Source organism: Canis lupus, chromosome 37 (assembly GCF_011100685.1).
Source record: "Canis lupus familiaris isolate Mischka breed German Shepherd chromosome 37, alternate assembly UU_Cfam_GSD_1.0, whole genome shotgun sequence".
NCBI lineage: Eukaryota > Metazoa > Chordata > Mammalia > Carnivora > Canidae > Canis > Canis lupus.
The window spans coordinates 24,908,677-24,926,707 of NC_049258.1; the positions used below are offsets into that span (position 1 = coordinate 24,908,677).

General features: G+C 57.9%; 1 protein-coding gene and 1 long non-coding RNA gene across 2 annotated transcripts; one reads left to right on the plus strand and one right to left on the minus strand.

The window, feature by feature from the left end:
* Positions 1-4,693, minus strand: LOC111094344. Its single transcript, XR_005385396.1, has 3 exons — positions 4,389-4,693; positions 3,147-3,220; positions 1-166 (listed from the first exon to the last, which is right to left on the minus strand). It is a non-coding gene; the product is annotated as an uncharacterized LOC111094344 (long non-coding RNA).
* A 1,175-nt stretch (positions 4,694-5,868) lies between these two features.
* On the plus strand, positions 5,869-13,947 carry SLC11A1 (solute carrier family 11 member 1; the record flags this gene model as incomplete). The annotated part of the gene is given in 14 exon segments (NM_001013851.1): positions 5,869-6,005; positions 6,759-6,881; positions 7,163-7,282; positions 8,070-8,176; positions 8,602-8,672; positions 9,009-9,076; positions 9,220-9,375; positions 10,046-10,204; positions 11,308-11,397; positions 11,529-11,648; positions 12,092-12,241; positions 12,680-12,753; positions 13,163-13,316; positions 13,460-13,947. Coding segments are annotated over 14 exon segments (1,640 nt in total), but the record flags the coding sequence as incomplete, so codon positions are not given.
* Between the last annotated feature and the right edge of the window lie 4,084 nt (positions 13,948-18,031).

Below are 18,031 nucleotides of genomic sequence, written 5' to 3' on the forward strand. Positions count from 1 at the left end.
TTTAATTCCAGAAGCTCTGTTTTATTTTTTTTGTTTTTTTGTTTTTTTGGGTTTTTTGCTTTTCGTTTTGTTTTTAATCGACGTTATTGAGGTGTAATATCCATTCAATAAAACCCATCCTTTTCTTCCACTTTAAATATTGAGATCACTGCAAATTCCCACATATCTGTAGGAAAAAAATATAGAGAGATCTCATGTACACTTTGCCCACCTCCCAACAGTGCTAACATCTTGCAGACTCGTTATACAATATTACAGCCAGGACTTTTTTTCTCCCACTTTTTGGGAGGTGCCAAGATATATATAAAATTTACCCTTTAACCCTCTTTAGGTGTATAATTCAGTGATATTAAGGCTATTCACACTGTTGTGCAACCATCGCCATCATCCATTTCCGGAACATTGCTAGTGTCCTAGATTAAACTCTAAACCCATTGAAGAGGAACTGCTCCTTCTCCCTTCCCCTAGCTCCTGGAAATCATCGTTTTACTTTTTGTCTCTATATGTCTATGCTGAGTACTCATGTAAATGGACTCATACTTGTCCTTTTGTGTCTGGCTTATTTTACCTAGCATAATGTTTTCAAAACTTATCCATGTTATAGTATGTACCAGACTTTCCTTTTTATTTTTATTTTTTTAACTTTTTAATAATATTTTATTTACTTATTTGACAGAGAGAGGAGAGAGCAAGCCAATGGGTATGGTGGAGGGTAGAGAGAGGGGTGAGGGTGTCTATGGGAGGGTAACTTGAAGGATCCTTTTGGTGTTAGAACTGTTCAAGTATCTTGACCTTGGTGGTGGACCCACAAACCTACACACGTGATAAAATTGTATAGGACTTCACACATACACACACATACAGACACACACACACAGATGAGTAGAAATAAAACAGGAAATCTGAAAATGATCAGTGGATTATGTCAATGTCAGTATCCTGGTTGTATTGAAACTAGGGGTTTAGGGGCATCTGGGTGGCTCAGTCGATTGAGCAACTATCTTCGGCTCAGGTTGTGTTCCCAGGGTCACAACCTGAACTGAAGCTAGATGCCATACCCACTGGCGGCCGTTAATCTGACTTTCACTTCCAAAACTTTGTCATTGCAAATATGTTCTGTAAATGGAACAATATATTTGTAACCTTCTGAGACAAACTTTTTTTCACTCAGCATGATTTCCTGGAGATTCATCCAAGTAATTGTAGCAATGGTTCATTTCTTTTATTGTGGAGCTGTAATCCATGGTCTGTACAGCCATTAGTTTAACCATTCTCCTGTCAAAGGACATTTGGGCTAATTCTAATCTTTATCACAAATAACACTGGAGGGACGCCTGGGTGGCTCAGCGGTTGAGCGCCTGCCTTCGGCTCAGGGTATGATCCCAGAGTCCCGGGATCGAGTCCCACATCAGGCTCCTTCCGTGGAGCCTGCTTCTCCCTCTGCCTATGTCTCTGCCTCTCTCTCTGTGTCTCTCATTAATAAATAAATAAAATCTTTTTTAAAATAACACTGCAACTTATATACAGATTTTTGTGTGTATGTTCACACCTATGTTCAAACCTATGTTGGTTTTAGTTTCTCTGGGATAAATGCCCAGGAGTATGTTCTACAGTTTAGATACACCATAGTTTGATTAACCATTCCCCTAGTAAAAGACAATGTGGGTTGCTTCCGTTGGGCTATTACAAATAAAGCTGCTATAAGAATTTGTGTGCAGATTTCTGTGTGAACATGAACCATTTCTCTGGGAAAAAATGCCCGACAGTGCAGTTGCTAGATCATATGGTAAGTTGCATTTTTATTTTTTTAAGAAATCCCCTAACTATGTCCAGAGTGGCTGTAGCATTTTACCTTCAAATGAGGGATCTAGTTTCTCCACATCATTGTCAATATTTGGTATTGTGACTGTTTCGTTTTTCTTTTAGCCAGTCCAATAGGAGTGTAGCAATATCTCATTATGATTCTAATTTGCAGTTCCCTGATGGCTAATGGCGCTGAACATCTTTCCCTGAGTTTGTTTGCCATCTGTACATCCTATTTGGTGAAATGTCTGTTCATGATTTTTGCCCATTTCTAACTGAATTGCTTGGTTTTTCACTGTTAAGTAAGTAGGAAGAGATTTTTCTCTTTGTCAGATATGTGGTTTGCAAATATTTTCTCTGAGTATTTTTTTAAAGATTTTATTTATTTATTCATGAGAGACACAGAGAGAGAGGGAGGCAGAGACACAAGCAGAGGGAGAAGCAGGCTCCATGCAGGAAGCCCAACGCGGGACTTGATCCTGGGACTCCAGGGCCTAAGGCAGGCGCTAAACCACTGAGCCACCCAGGGATCCCCCTTCTCTGAGTATTTAGTTTGTCTTTTCATCCTCTTAAAAGGACCCTGCACAGAGCAAACGCTGGTAATTTTGTTGAGGCCCAATTTATCCATTTTTTTCCTTTATGGATCATGCTTTTGGTGTTGAGTCTAAGTCTTTGTCTAGTCCTAGATCCTGAAGATTTTCTCCAACTTTTATCTTAAAATTTTTAGTTTTATATCTACTTTTAAGTCTGTAATCCATTTTGAGGAAATTTCTTCATGAAAGCTCACCCTAAACCCACAGGGTTTAGGATTCAGCGGCAGTTCCAGGCCCAAGGGGACTGCCATGGAGATTTCTGGAGCTCTACCTCAGTAGCTCCTCACTTGCTGATAATTCTGCCAGGAAACTCTGCTCTTAACTATCACACTGCACTGCCTCTTCCATAAGGTAGAGGTTGGGCAGGTATTGATCAGTTATTAATCAGTTATCCTTGCTGAGTCTACCCTAGTGTTCTCCAGAGAAACAGAACCAACAGAAAAATATAGATGATAGTGTGCCTGGGTGGCTCAGTGGTTGAGCGTCTACCCTCAGCTCAGGTCCCCATTGAGTCCCATGTTGGGTTCCCAGCAGAGGAGCCTGCCTCTCCCTCTGCCTGTGTCTCTGCCTCTTTCCCTGTGTTTCCCATGAATAAATAAAATCTTAAAAAAGAAAGAAAAGAAAGAAAGAAAGGAAGGAAGAAAATAAAGATGGATAGATAGAAAGATACTAAAGACTTGGTTCACATGAGTATGGAGACTGAGGAGTCCCAAGATCTGCAGGCTGGAGACCCAGGTACACTGACGGTACCTGCAATTCCAGTCTGAGTCCGAAGGCCCGAGAATCAGGAGAGTCAATGGTCTAAGTTCCAGTCCAAGGCAAGCCTGAGGGCAAGAGAAGTTCTCAGTTCAAAGACAGGCAGAGAGAGTGAACACTGCCTTACTCAGCCCTTCGTTCCATTCAGTGGGTTGGATGAGGCCCACCCTCATTGGGAAGAGAAATCTGCTTTACTCAGCCCGTAGATTCCAAAGTTAATCTCCTCCAGAAATACCCTCGCCGACACACCCTGAATATCTGACCAAGTGTCAGTGCACACTGTGACCCTGTCAAGTTGACAATAAAAGTAACCATCACAACATCCTACCCCAGCCCCAACCCCAGCCATCCCCTACAAGCCCAGATAGTGATTGGGAAATTTGAGACTGTGCAGCTCATTGAGCAATAGGATTGCACAGTGACAAACCATGACGTTCCTCTCTCCTCTATGAATGACCTATCATTCACTCTTCCTCCCATACCCCCACCTCTCCATCCCCTCCAACCTCCCCCATCCTTGAGGAGCCAGGAAATTGGTTGCCAAAGCCTCCCACCCGACTCCCAAGCTTTGGCTAAAGTGTTTGACATGACATGGGGATCCATCATGTCCTAGTTCAGGTCTGGGCCTGAGAGGTTGGCCCTGTTTTCTCTGGATCCTGAGATCTCAGACCTTGGAGCTGGAAACCCCAAAGATTGGTTTTGAATTTTCTTGGCAGAAAAAGAAGGCCACAGGAGAGAGGACAGGAGTGGGCACGGGAAGGAGAAGGCCCTAAGGGAGTTAAGTGGTGGGGGCACACGACAGGCAAGGAGAAGCAGTCGGGACCTGGAGAGTCTTACCCGCCACCCCCCCCCCCATTCATCCAGAGCTTACAGATGATAACCCTCAAGTGGAAGCCAGCCTAAAGGAATCTTTTGTTTAGATTACACAGTATTTTCAATGTTTTTAGCCTACGATTCAAAAAGCATATGTTGCATAAAACTCAAAACTTTCCAATATTCTTGACAAATCAGAAGATGTGGTGACAGTGGGCACACCTTCCCCCATGACAATTGGCTAGAACTCTGGAGGCACTGCCCTGTTCAGGCAGTGTCCCTTGTGTAGCTACAGTCACCACCACTCCCTGTTACCCGCCGCCCCCCGACCCCCAACAATGAGGCTCAGCACCATTTCTCATTTAACACTGAACCACCAGCACTGGTTTTCTTACTCCCTACCTGTCTTGTAGGTTATCTTACCTGCTTGGCCTTCTTGGGCATCTAGTTTTAACCTCTCAGCTAGTCTGAGCCCTTCATGTAACAGAAGAAACAAGTTTAGAGAAAGGGCTGGCCTGGTGACAATCTTAAGTGAGTCAGTGGCAGGATCGGGACCAGAATTCCAGCGCCACGTTCTTCTGAGGCTCTCTCTGGCCCGAGTCATCAATGCACGTCCCTGTGGCACTGCCTGACGGTCTTCCCCTCTGAGGCACTCAAGGGGAAACTGAGGCTTGGTAGCCATCAGGACTCCCATTGCCAGGAACTCCAGACTGAAGTGAAGGGCCTGACTGCTTGTGTGGGGCGGGTGGGGGGGGCAGCCATGTGATCTGGACATGAACGCCCAAGTAGCAGGAAATGTCTTGAAATCAGAGCTGGCTTGGGAGACACAGAATATACGGCGCCTGGCAGGAGGCCAAAAGTGTTGTGGGCCCCAGGCCAGGAGGGGAACGAAAGTTCCTGCATTTTGGTCAACTAGACTCTTCCGCCAGAGCTGGCCACTTCTGCCTTTGGAAAGTGTTTCACAATGTATATGAGGACAGCTGAGATCAGCTGAGGATGGCTAGGAGGGCGTGAGCTTGCCCGCTGGCGCGCACCGGCACTCAGAGGGGAAGCATGTGCTGAGTAGCTGCCAGCATCCCACTCACACGCAGACGGTGCCGGAGCCTGCCGTCCTCATGACAGGTGAGTAGTCCCTCCAGGGTCAGAGTCTGGGAGCGGGGGTGGCGGGAGGCGGGGAGAGTCAGGGAGGCAAAGGGGCCCCCGAAACCCCCGTGGGTGTCCTGTCTTGACCCAAACTCTGGACACCAGCCTGGGCCTGGGCTCCTTGCATCCCCAAGGGCATAGCATCCTCTTTGTGCGTTTGGAGCTTACCTGGCTGATGCAGGAGCAAGAGCGAGGCCACGGGGCTGGCACACTGGCATCAGCATGCGCCCCTCAGAGCCCAGTGTCCCCCTCTGCAGCCTTTGTAGCGGGAGAGCTCTGGATTTGGGAATCTCTGTGCCCACATGGAAGGAGAGTAACTTGAGAAGCTCTATTTCTACACATCTTCTGAGACATTTGGTCGGTCGGGGCGCCTGGGGGGCTCAGTTGGGGAAGTGTCGACTCTTGATTTCAGCTCAGGTCATGATCTCAAGACTGTGAGACTGAGCCCCAGATTGGGTGCTGAATGCGGAGTCTGCTTGAGATTCTCTCCCCTTCCTCTCCCTCTATCCCTCCTCATGCTCTCTCTCATTATCTCATAAATAAATAAATAAATAAATAAATAAATAAATAAATAAATATCTTGAAACATTCGTTTGAAGGGTGGAGGTGATAGGCCCACGATGGGAGTCAAGGGGCCCTGTTCATGTGAGCCTTAATTTCCCCACTTGGCCAGAAGGCTGTAGGAGAGGGAACAGATGGCTTTTGCCCTGGGCCACCAGAAAGGAACCAGTCACTAACCAAGCCTCATTGGGGCCCTTTGCAGGTGACAAGGACCCCCAAAGTCTAAGCAGGCCCAACTATGGCTCCATCTCCCACCCACCCAGCTCAGAGCCACAGCAAGAACCTCTCAGAACAACCTACCTGAGTGAGAAGATCCCCATCCCGGACACAGAACCGGTAGGAATGCTGGAAACCTCCTGGAGTCCTTCAGGATTGACAGGATGCTGTGGGCTCTCACAGGCGGGGGGCAAGAGGTCTCCTGAAGACCATGGCCAGTCCCTTCCAGGTCTGATCAGCAGTAACTGACAGCGGCACCTGCCCTTTCCTGCTTCTGTCTTTAGTTCTTAGCTGGGGCAGCGGGGTGCGGGGGTGGGGGAAGGCTTATTTTTTTGTCTAAAAATTATCATGTGGCTTTCTGAATGAACCCCAGCTTTCTTATAGACAGAAAGGGTCCTGGGGCGAGTTCAGGTTGGAGCCTCGAGGATTTGGGGCCAGGCCAAGTCTTGGAATGGGATGGAGGGAGACCCTAGGCTCAGCGGACTCCAGAGAGGAGACACTGTGGCCTGAGAAGGGACTGGGGAAGAACGACCAGGACCAGGGGAACTTGATCCCAGGAAAGACCCCCTTTGGGTTCTGAGGATCTGCTGAGTCAGGGTAAGCTTGAGGCCAACTAGTCAGGTGCAGGCGGGTTGCCAAATTGGATAGATCCAGAAAGCAGACGGATCCACTATGACTCAGCAAATCCTGCTGCTTCCTCCCTCTCAGCCGCCCCCCCCCCCTCCGCCAATCCCTAGGGGTGGCAGCTCCGGGCTTGGGGAACGGAATGAGTGCAGGGCTGGCCGCCTGGGCTGAGGAGCCCATAGGGCTGCAGCAGGGAGCGCGCCAAGGCCCACTGCTCCCAGTACCTCCTCGCTTCACTCCCACCCACAGGGCACATTCAGCCTGAGGAAGCTGTGGGCCTTCACCGGGCCTGGCTTCCTCATGAGCATCGCTTTCCTGGACCCAGGAAACATCGAGTCAGATCTTCAGGCTGGCGCCGTGGCTGGATTCAAAGTGATTGAGTGGGGGCACCACGGGGAGGGCGGAGGAGACCCCCTAGCTTGCCATATTTCCCCAGGGTGGGCCACATGGCTGGGGTTGGGGGGAGCAGGCGTCAGGTTCAAATGGGCCAGAAACGGGTCCCCAGGGCTGCCCTACCAGGGTGCAGGGTGCATGGGTTTGCTGGTCTCGCTCTGGCTCCCCTACTCTCTCCCCAAGGGGCGTCCTCCGTCAGAGGGCACGGGAGCAGCCGCACCCCCACCTCCCTACTGAAGGCCTCCCCTGCCTTCTCACAGCTGCTCTGGGTGCTGCTATGGGCCACGGTGCTGGGCTTGCTCTGCCAGCGCCTGGCTGCCCGGCTGGGTGTGGTGACAGGCAAGGACTTGGGCGAGATCTGTCATCTCTACTACCCTAAGGTGAGCTCGGGGGCCTGCACAGGGAGCACTCACAGGCCCCCCACACCCCAAACAGCCATGTACAGCTTCCACGATCAAATAAATACACCATCTCAAGTGGGGCAGCCCAAGTCCATTTGATAGATGGGAAGACTGAGGCTCAAACTACCAGTCACAGACCAAGAGGGATGTTAGAGTTACCTGCTTGTTTTATAGGAGGGGACGTTAAAACCCCGGGGAAGTGACTTGCCCAAGGTGCAGCATGGGTAGGCATTGGCTTGGGATGGTCATTGGCTGGGGTGGACACTGGCGACTCGGCTGCTGTCAGCGTCCAGCAGGAAAACGGAAACCATGGCACAAGGGACTTCAAAGGTGTTTAATGCAGGGATGAGGTCACAAAGGTGCTGGAAGAGCTGGGGGAGCCAGGGAAGGGATGTTACCCGGAGATCAGAGAGCTGCTGGGCAGCAGCCCAAGAGCCGTCATCTGCTGCCAAGTTTCTGGAAGCATGGCCACCGCCGTCCAAACCGCCACCAGTACCGCGGGAGCCCAGGCTGCCCGGTGCCCTTGCTGGCACCACTGCCAGAAACACCACTAGAAGTAGGGGGGAAAATGACATTTCCCCGCCTTTCAATCTGCCTTAATTGTTTCCTACAAACCCCAAGTGGAAGCCAGCTGGCGAGGCCGGCACATGTAGTTTGCAGGCCTCCAGCCCAACAGGGGAGTGCCGGGAATGGAAAGCCATCAGGCACCAACAAGTAACAAGGACAAGTGGGCCAGCTTTGGTGAAGGGTGACCTCCTCCCCGCAGGTGCCCCGCACCCTCCTCTGGCTGACCATCGAGCTAGCCATCGTGGGCTCGGACATGCAGGAGGTCATCGGCACGGCCATCGCGTTCAGCCTGCTGTCAGCCGGCCGGTATTGCCCCAGGGGCCCCAGCGCTGGCGTCCAGGGCCTTGTACCTCCCAGTCCCTTTCACCTTGCAGGCTCCTCCCACTTAGAGCTGCTGTGCTGTGTTGCCGGTGGCAAGCATCTGAGACATGCTGAAATTGTAGAGTGACTTGTGGAAAGTCACAGAGATGCAAGTGGCCACACAGGCTTCAGGACTGCAGCCCCCAGCTCAGGGCCTCGGGGGTCATGCCTCCCCACCTGCTTGGCCCTTCCTAGCGTTTTGTGCCATTTCCCCATATCCAGCGCCCCTGTCCATTGGCTGCCTGGGGCCAGTTGGGTCCCTGCTTCCAGGAGGCCAGACTCCACAGTGTCGTCCCCCCACCCCCCGCCCCAGGGTGGGAGTCCGGGATCCCTGGCCCAGGCTGGGCTGACCCTCGTCCCTCCGGTTTCAGAATCCCACTCTGGGGTGGCGTCCTCATCACCATCGTGGACACCTTCTTCTTCCTCTTCCTTGACAACTACGGTGGGTGTGCCCCTCACCTCGGAGGGCCCTGGGTTGGGGGAGCCAGTGAACCTAAAAACCACACTCTGCTGGACCCAGAGAGGGAGAGCAAGGCTCCGGGCCCCCTGGCTCTGGCTGCGCGGCCTTGAGCAAGTTCCTTGGGCTTCTGTTTCTTCGTCTACACCACGGGGATGCTCCTAGCACAGATGCTGGGGCTGTGGCCAGGATCCACGCAGGAATATATGTTCAGCGCTTGGCACCGAGCCGGGCACAAAGCACTAGAGATATTGGCCACTAACCGGCTCGTGCTACAATTTTTGTTGTTGTTGCTACTGTGACCTTTTTGCTTCCCCCTAGGGTTGCGGAAGCTGGAAGCCTTTTTCGGAATCCTTATTACAATTATGGCCTTGACCTTCGGCTACGAGGTGGGAGGCCCAGGCCGGCAACACCCCGCACCGAGGCGGTTCCTCTGTGCCCCTCGTAGCGGAGCCCCCTAGCGCCCAGGGGCGGAGTGCCCCCTCCCCCTCCCCCCTCCCCCCCTCAGCCTGACGAGGCCTCTCCCCTACAGTACGTGGTGGCACGTCCCGCCCAGGTAGCGCTTCTCCAGGGCCTGCTCCTGCCCTCGTGCCCCGGCTGCGGCCGGCCGGAGCTGCTGCAGGCCGTGGGCATCGTCGGCGCCATCATCATGCCCCACAACATCTACCTGCACTCGGCCCTGGTCAAGGTGAGCAGGGACCGAAGGGGAGGGCGAGATGCCCTTGCCCCGCCCCCCCCACCTCCAAACCGGGCGCCCCACCCCGTTGGCTCCTGCCTTCCTGATTTTAGGCGGGAAGTGAATCATTCTCTATTTATTCAACATGTAGCAAGAGAGCGGCTACTGTGTGCTGGGAGCGGGGGTCAGTGATGACGAGGGCAGACAGGTCATCCGCCTTTCTAGGGCTTGTATTCTAGAGGAGGAGACAGACCATGAGCAAGTAAACAGGTAAAGGAAAGAATTATAGATTGTGAAAGGTGCTTTGAAGGAAGGAAACACAGAAGTATGATAGAGAATGACTAAGCAGGAGCTCCTTTAGAAAAGGAAGCCGGGAAAGGCCCAAGGGGGTAAGCTTTGAGACATGAAAGATGGGAAGGAAGATCAGGGGAGAAGATATTCCAAGCAGGGCGGATGGCAAGTGCAAGGGCCCTGAGGCAGTTAATTTCTGAAATTAACTGGGCACTCACTGGGGGGGGGGGGCAGGAGGAGGGTCAGCTGACCAAGGCCTGTCCCAAAGCACCACGGAGAGGGCTTTAGAAAGAACTGGGGTCTGAAGAAAACATAGGGAGAAGTGTGAGGGTAGAAAACTGTGAGGGAGCTCTGAGGAACGTTGGCTCTTCCCCCCCTCTGACCTTCATAGTCTCGAGAGATAGACCGGTCCCGCCGGCCGGACATCCGAGAAGCCAACATGTACTTCCTGATTGAGGCCAGCATCGCCCTGTCTGTCTCCTTCTTCATCAATCTCTTTGTTGTAGCGGTGTTCGGGCAGGCCTTCTACCAGCAAACCAACGAGGCTGCGGTGAGACCCACATCCCCACACAGCCACAGCTGCCCCCCTCGCACCCCCCCCCACGCTCTACAGGCTCTGTGGGAGCCCCCAGGCAGCACATCTAAGCCCTTTGATGTCTGTCCTGCAGATCTGGCCCTGGTAGGGGAGGGCGTGCGTGACCTGGCCTCTGGCTGAGACCCCTTCCCCACTCTGCTGGGGAGTCACGGCAGCCTCCACCCCCCTCACAGGCTCCTAGAGAGTCAGACCCACCCCAGGGGCTGCAAGGCACAGACACCCAGAGGAGGTGATGGGGGAGGGAGGAGCGGAGTCTTGGAGGACCTAGCATTCCAGCTCTACCTTGAAGGGGGGCCAGGATTTGTCCAGCAAACTGCGCGGAGGGCATTCTGGGAGCAGGTGCCTGCCTGCCTGAGCCAGAGCGCACACTTGGGGATGTGCAGGCGGCTCTTTTCTTCCCTGAGTCCGATCTCCTGATAATCTTCACTGTTAGCAGATAAACCATCACTCATTCAGCAAAGATTTACCGACTATGTGTTTTGGGTCAGGCAGTGCCTGGACCCTGGGGATACAGCAGCCAAGGATGCAAAGCTGCTCCCTGGCCCCCTGGGGTTTGGGACCTGTGCCTGTCTCCTTTCTGAGCAGGTGTCTGTCACGGGGCTCTAACAACTGCCAGCCAGGGGTGGGTGCTTCCTGGATGCTGAGCACTGCGGCGGGGAGGACTGGCCAAGCCTCGGGGGCCACAGGCACTGCCACTGCCTTGCTGTGCGGCCCTAAAGACCAGGCGGGTCTGGGAGCTGTGGTTAAGTGGGGCCGGTGAAGGGAGAGGAGGCCGTGGGGCAGCCTGAGTCCCTGCCGGCCAGCTGTGTCTGGGGTAATGCCAGGCCCTGACAAGCCCCGCGGAACACCGGAGACCCGGTTCCCGCGGGAATTCTTCCCCAATCTGAGCCGTTGGCGGCCAATTCACATTACGGAGGACACACACTGGTTAGTCGAGCAGACTGTACCCTGTACCGGGCCGGTTCACCGCGGGTCACCGGGCTGGGCCTGGAGGCCTGGGGGCTGGGTTTCTGAGAGCCCACCCTTCCCTCCCCCTCCCCACCCCCCGGTGCCCGCAGTTCAACGTCTGCGCCAACAGCAGCCTCCACGACTACGCCAAGATCTTCCCCAGGAACAACCTTACGGTGGAGGTGGACATCTACCAGGGAGTAAGCGGGCGCGGGCGCGGGGGGCGGGGCGGGGCGGGGCGGGGCGGGCCCGCGGGCTCGGGCCACGCCCACTCGGGGCGGGGCCAGGCCTCACCCCGCCTCGCCTCGCCCCGCCCCGCCCCGCCCCGCAGGGCGTGATGCTGGGCTGCGTCTTCGGGCCCGCGGCGCTCTACATCTGGGCCGTGGGCCTCCTGGCGGCGGGACAGAGCTCCACCATGACCGGCACCTACGCGGGACAGTTTGTGATGGAGGTGGGGTCTGGGGCGGCCGGGGAGGGCCTGGGAGCCCCAGGTCACGGGAGCACCCCCGGGGGCTCAGCCGCCAGCCTCCCTGCTCCTAGGGCGGCCCACAGGGCGCTGCTGGAAGCCCCGCTGCATAGACGAGAAGGCAGATGCGGGGAGGTGAGGCGACCCGCCCAAGGCCGCAGACCCAGCACGAGTAGCAGCCTTCATCCCACAAGTTCTAGTCGCAAGCATTCCGCGGGAGTACAGCCGGGATCCCCCCTCGCCCCCCATTGCTCCTCATCCGTGCTGTCTGCCACTAGGGTCAGAGCTACCCCATTTCAGAGACGGAAAGACAGAGGGTCCCCCCCACCCCCAGTGTGTGAGATGGGCTGAGGGACGCCGGAGGATCCCTCCTCTGGACTCCCCAGGGCTGCACCCCACCACCAAAGTGCCCATCCCTCCTCCCCCAGGGCTTCCTGCGGCTGCGGTGGTCACGCTTCGCGCGGGTGCTCCTCACTCGCTCCTGCGCCATCCTGCCCACCGTGCTCGTGGCAGTCTTCAGGGACCTGAAAGACCTGTCAGGTCTCAACGACCTGCTCAACGTGCTGCAGAGCCTGCTGGTGAGCCTGGGGTCCCTAGCACCCTTGCCCCTGCAGAGCTAAGCAGAAACCGCAGGTGTCCCCCATGTGGAGCCTGCCCCCCACCCTTAACACTGGTCTAAGCCCACCTTGCCTCTAAGGCTCTCACAAGCCCCGCATGACCCACCACTGTCCCCACTGGGCAGATTGGAAAACTGATGAACACAGTCAAGCGACCAGTGGCTGAGCTGGGATTCAAACTCAGGCAGGCTGGGACCAGAGAGCCCCGCAAGGCTTTCTCCTGCTTCGAAGCCACACATCTTTGGAGGGCGTAGAGCTGGAGAAACCGAAGCCCTGAGTGGTTAGAGACTTGCCCAGGGCACACAGGCAGAGGATGACTGGAGCCCTGCTCCCCTCCTCCCTTCCCTGCTGTATTCTGAGGGCAGGGTTCCTCAGCCACGTCCCCCTACTTCTCCCCAGCTTCCCTTTGCGGTGCTGCCTATCCTTACGTTCACCAGCATGCCAGCCCTCATGCAGGAGTTTGCCAATGGCCGGTGAGTACTCCCGTCCCAAGCACTGGACGTGCAAGTCTGCATTTGATCCTCACAACCACCCAGAGGTAGGAATTGCCATTACTATCCAGTTACGCTCATAGAGGTTAAGCAACGTGTGCAAGGGCCACACAACTATCAAGTGTGGGGAACTAGGACTGGGATCTAGAGCCTGAGCTCCTCACTGTCTCATCTCAGATTCTGCTCTTGCCAAATCCTGCCAGTGTGGGGCATGGAGGGCCGGGGGGCGGGCGGGGGGGGGGGGACAGAAGGGAGCAAGGGGTGTGCTCCAGGTCCCACAGCCCAGAAAAAGTGGCTTTATGTATCCCCTCACTCTTTGCGGGGGGAGCTCGGGGCAGTGGGGAGAAGGGGGAGGTGCAGCCAGACCTGAGCCTCCCTCCTTGTCTCCCAGGCTGAGCAAGGCCATCACATCCTTCATCATGGCCCTGGTCTGTGCCATCAACCTCTACTTCGTGGTCATCTACCTGCCCAGCCTCCCACACCCTGCCTACTTCATCCTCGTAGCCCTTCTGGCTATAGTCTACCTGGGCCTCACCACCTATCTGGTACTGTAGGGCCAGAGGGTGCCTAGAGGGTGGGGGAGGCAAGGAAAGGAGGCAAGGGATGGAGAGCATTGGGGGAAGGAAATGCTTGGGGGTTTCCCGGGAGGTCTTGCTCTCCCTGGGCCTCACTGCCTCCCCTCCCTCAGGTCTGGACCTGTTTCATTGCCCATGGAGTCACCCTTCTGGCCCACAGCTCCCATCAACACTTCCTGTATGGGCTTCCTGATGTGGAGGAGAAAGGGAAGATCTCTGGGTGAACTCCCACGCAGTGCCCCGCTAGGGGGTGGAATGAGTGGGGCAGACTGGCCTGCTGGGGTGAGTGTGAAGACAGCAAGACCGAGTGGGAGTTTTGAAGGCAGGCCAAGCTGGGTACCATCAGGACCTGCAGCTTCCGAGCTCCAGTGAGTGATTAATCTCCAGTCTCGGTGTCCTCACCTGTAGAATGGGGACAACACCAACTGTGCAATGGACATAAAGCATTTTAACACAGTGCCTGACATTTTGAGACTTAAAAATAATAGTAATTCCAAAAATATTTATTGGACCCCTATGGGAGCGACCTGACCCATGGACCCAGTTGGGGGCGAATGAATGCTGTTGAGTGCTCAATAAATGCTAGTTCACTTCTCTTGTCCAAAAGAAGAGCAGGAGAGCAGAAGCTGGGAAAGCGCGACATCCTTGAACCCTTAGAAGCGCTGTGCTCGAATGTTCCTATCAAGCTGGTTTAGCCTCAGACTTTCGGTTCCACCCGCAACCCGCTCTCCAGGCAGTAAAACGGAGGCGCCGTTGCCCCCTCTTCGGGCGCCAGGTCGCGGAACCCAAGAGTCCGTGCCTCGGAGGCGCAATTCATTTGCCATCTCCCCAGGGGAGCGGGCGGCCGGGACTCCCACGCGGCGCACTTAATGCTCCCTCGGCGCTGACTCCCAGCTCCCCCTAGGGGCAGGGACGGTCCCGAGCGCCCTCGCTCCCCGCCGCGGCCTCACCCCTCCCGGCCAAAGAGGAGGAGGAGGCGGGCGCTGGCGCCTCGCGCCCTGGGGCCTCGGAATCCGCCCGGCGAGGCGGGGTGTGGGGGGCGGGGAGGTGGGCGGGGAACCCCTTCGGCCGCTGGGAGCCGCCCGGCACCCCTTCGCTCGGTGCAGAGGTTGCACTTTACAGACGCTCCCTGGGCTGTTTCTAGGCTCCCCCAAGTCCCTCCTCCAAGGCTCTTCGGGTCCCTCGGACCCCAGCCCGGGAGCCGCGGAGAGCGGTGGCGAGAAGGGGCCCCCAGGCGTTCGCCCTGGGTTGAGGCTGGGGCGGGCTTTGTGCCTGGAGCACCCCCATGTGCCCGGGGATCTGGCGGGGCAAGCTCCGCGCTCGGGTTGGGGCGCTTGTTTATGAGAAGAATTTCCTCTTTCTTAAAAGGGCAACGATGCGAGTGGGGCCCTTAAGGAGGGACGGGATGGGACAGGTTCTGGCCCAACCAGAGAAGGGGTGGGCGAGGGTGCGGTACCTGAGCCAGAAGGCCGCTGTATCCGCGATCTGGGCTTGGCCCTGGAGAAGGTGGGACCCACGCTCGCGGAAGAGGGGGATGGATGGGGGCCTGGTAATGGAGAAGGAGGCTTCGTCCGTGCTCCTCTCCAGCTTCCTGGGTGTCCCCTGCCGAACCCCTGCACAGCCTTCTCCAGTCAGTTCACTATTCAGGGGGTGCCATCCTTGTGTTAGACGTGGGGGAAGGAAGCAAAGTCCCCATTAAAGGCGTCAGCCCTGGAGGAGCTCACACTCCAGTAGGGGGAGACGGCTAGTGAGTGACAGCAAATGGGCCTAGGGTGGGAGGACAGAAGCACCCAAGTGCCTGTCAGGCACCCCTGGAAAGGAGCGAGGCCAGGGCCAGAGCAGGTAACTTCTGAGCAGGATTTTGAAAGCTGAATGGGGGAGGGGGAGCAGCCAGGGGAGAATGAACCTGCCAGGAGTGGGGGAGGGGGAGCAGGTGTGTGCAAAACAGACTTGCAGCCTTGTGGGGAGTTCTTGAGTCCTGTGAGCAGGACAGGGGGCCCCAGAGGAAGGAGCAGGCTGGTCATCTGAATAGTTAAGCCTAGCACTGAGAACGTGCGGGTAAGGAAGTAGGGGGACCAAAGGGTCAGCCACGGGGCTACCCTGGGCCTGGGCAAGGGTTAGGGATGAGGTCAGGTCAAGGTCAGTCCCCTGCCGGGCAGGGGCTGCCTCCACCCCCAAGTAGCTCTGGTCCCCCCTGGTCAAGAAGGGGCCTAGCACCTGGATTCTCCCCAAGGGCCTGTGGAGGCCACTGTCCCTTTCGGCGCTGACCGCCCCCCCCCCCACTTCACTTGCCAGGGTTGGACTCTCACCAACCCCATTTGGTAGATGAGGAAGCTGAGGTGCTGAAGGGGGTCACTTGTCCACAGGGGCTAGTCAGAAGCAGTGGAGCCCTGGTGTTTCTGGAGCCACAGCCCCTCTGATTCCTCCTGGGGTGCCAGGAGAAAAATAAATGAGGGTAAGGTGACGTCCAGCTGCTGGGGCCTAGCAGTTAGGGGGCAGCAGCGCAGTGTGAACACCACCCTCCCCAGGGAGAAGCCCAAAGAATCCCCAGACCCTACAGCACACACACACCCCTCTGTGTCCTCGGATCCCCCCAGACCCTGCAGTGCAGGGCGCCTCACTGCTAACCACCCCGAGGGGCGGGGGGGAGTCCACCTGGAAGGCCTGGGAGCCTGGGAAAGTCTCCCAGGGGAAGAGGCCTGGGAGGGGGCCAGTGTTAGGGATGGGAGGTCTGGGGCCATGGGCAGGGGTGGGCTGCGCCCCTGCCCGGTGCCCTGTGCATTCCTTCTGCTACTCGACTGGGAGGAAGGGGACAGGCGTCCAGGGTCCAGCCTCCAGAGCCGGAGAAACAAAAGGAGAGGACGCTGAGCCGCCCTGCTCAGGCGGGGGCGAGGCCAGGAGTTCACTGGGTCCTCACCACACGTTTCCTTTTGGGGTCAGTGCGAGCCCTGCCACCGGAGATAAAGCTGACACCCCGGCCCGGCCCCGGGGCTCAGCCCAAGGGGAGGGGTCTCGGCTTGGTGGCCCGAACCCCACCTCTACCCTCGCCCGGAAGGCTGGGTCACGTCCTTCACCTCTCGGAGCTCGGTTTCCTTATCTGTAAAATGGGGAGAAGCAGGGGGTGGTTCTGAGGAGTGAACGAGATGGGGGGCGCGGCCGAAGCAGGACACAGACAAGCGCTCGCCACACGTTGCGACGATCACCATTAAACGCAACGCTGGCGGCGGTGGGGGCGCCGGGAAGGGGGGGCCGGAGGAGGCCGCGGGGCTCCGGCGGGGGCGCTGGGCGGGGAGGGGCGGATGGGAGGGGGAGGAGGGGAGGAGGGGGAGTCCCAGCCCGGGGCCGCCTCCCCTCTGCCCCGTCGCCGGGCACAAAGCTGGCGCGCCTTCGGGCCGGCGCCGCTCTCGTCCGGCCGCCCCGCGCGGGCCTCTCCGCCCCCTCCCGGCCCCTCCCTCCCCTCCCCCCTCCCCCCCTCCCCTGCCCGCCCTCCCCTGCCCTTCCCGCCCGCCCCGGGCCCGGAGGACGTGCGCCGCGCTCGCACCAGGCGGCGGGACGGGACAGGACGCGCCCGCTCCGCCCGCCACCGCGGCCCCGCGGGGGAAGGAAGTGCCGAGGCGTGTCCGCCAGGCCCCGGCGTCAGGCTTAGTGTTTAAGCCGCGAAGCCAGCGTAGTAAGGACACGGGGGAGAACTCGGTGGGGCCGAGACACAAAGCAGAACCGACCCCGCCGACCGCGCGGCGCGTCACACGGGAGCCTCCCCCGGGAAGGGTCCGCGTGGAAGTGCGGGCCGCGCTCCAGCCGTGGCCCCGCGCCCCGAGGGGGCGGGTGCTCTACATCGTACCAAGAGCTGATGTGTGTGGACCCCCCACCCCCCCCCGTCAGGAACGGGGCCCGCAGGGACTCAGCGCCCCCTGCGTGCGGCCCCCGCGGGACCCTCCGCCCCGATGATTACCGAGTGGCCGGCGTGGGCGGCAGAGGGAGGGTCTAGGAGGGCCCCTCGGAGAAGGTGGCTTGTCGTCGAGGGCAGTGGGATTTGGCTCCGTAAAGGGGCTGGAAGCGCCTTCGCAGGCAGAGGGAAGCAGCGCACACGACGGCCCTGCGGCACAGGGGAGCCTGGTGCCCGGCCGTGGGCGCAGACGCGCGGGGCGCCAGGTGGGGCAACTGCGCGAGGTCCGCAGGGGGCACTCGGGGGCAGGGGTCGTCATTCTCCCGCCCTGCAGATCCGGGTCACCTGGCCCCGAAAGGGCGCGGGGCGGGGGGTGGTGTTGACCGCCACAGTCGGGCCAAAAGGTCGGCTCTGCGGCTCTGCGCAGCCTGTTGGAGCCGGCAGCCAGCCTTCCCGGGCTCGGGGCTTTCCTGCCCGGTGGCGCCCGCAACCACCGAAGACCCATTTCGCAGCCCAGACAGCGTTATTCCCGGTCCCCAGACGGGGACGCCGAGGAGCCGCTAGTGCCGGGCCCCCGCGGGCGCGGAGGTGGAGTCGCGCCGCCCTCGGGCTCTACCCCGGCGCGGGCGCTCGCGGCGGGCGGGGCGGTCCCGGCCCCCGGCCCCCGGCCCCGGGCCCCCGGCGGGCTGCAACCGCGGGCCGGGTGCCGGTCCTGCCACGCAGCCGCAGAGGCTCGGCCCCGCGGGCGGGCGGCAGGAAGCGAGGCGACGCCCCCTGGAGCGCGGCAGGAACCCGGCCG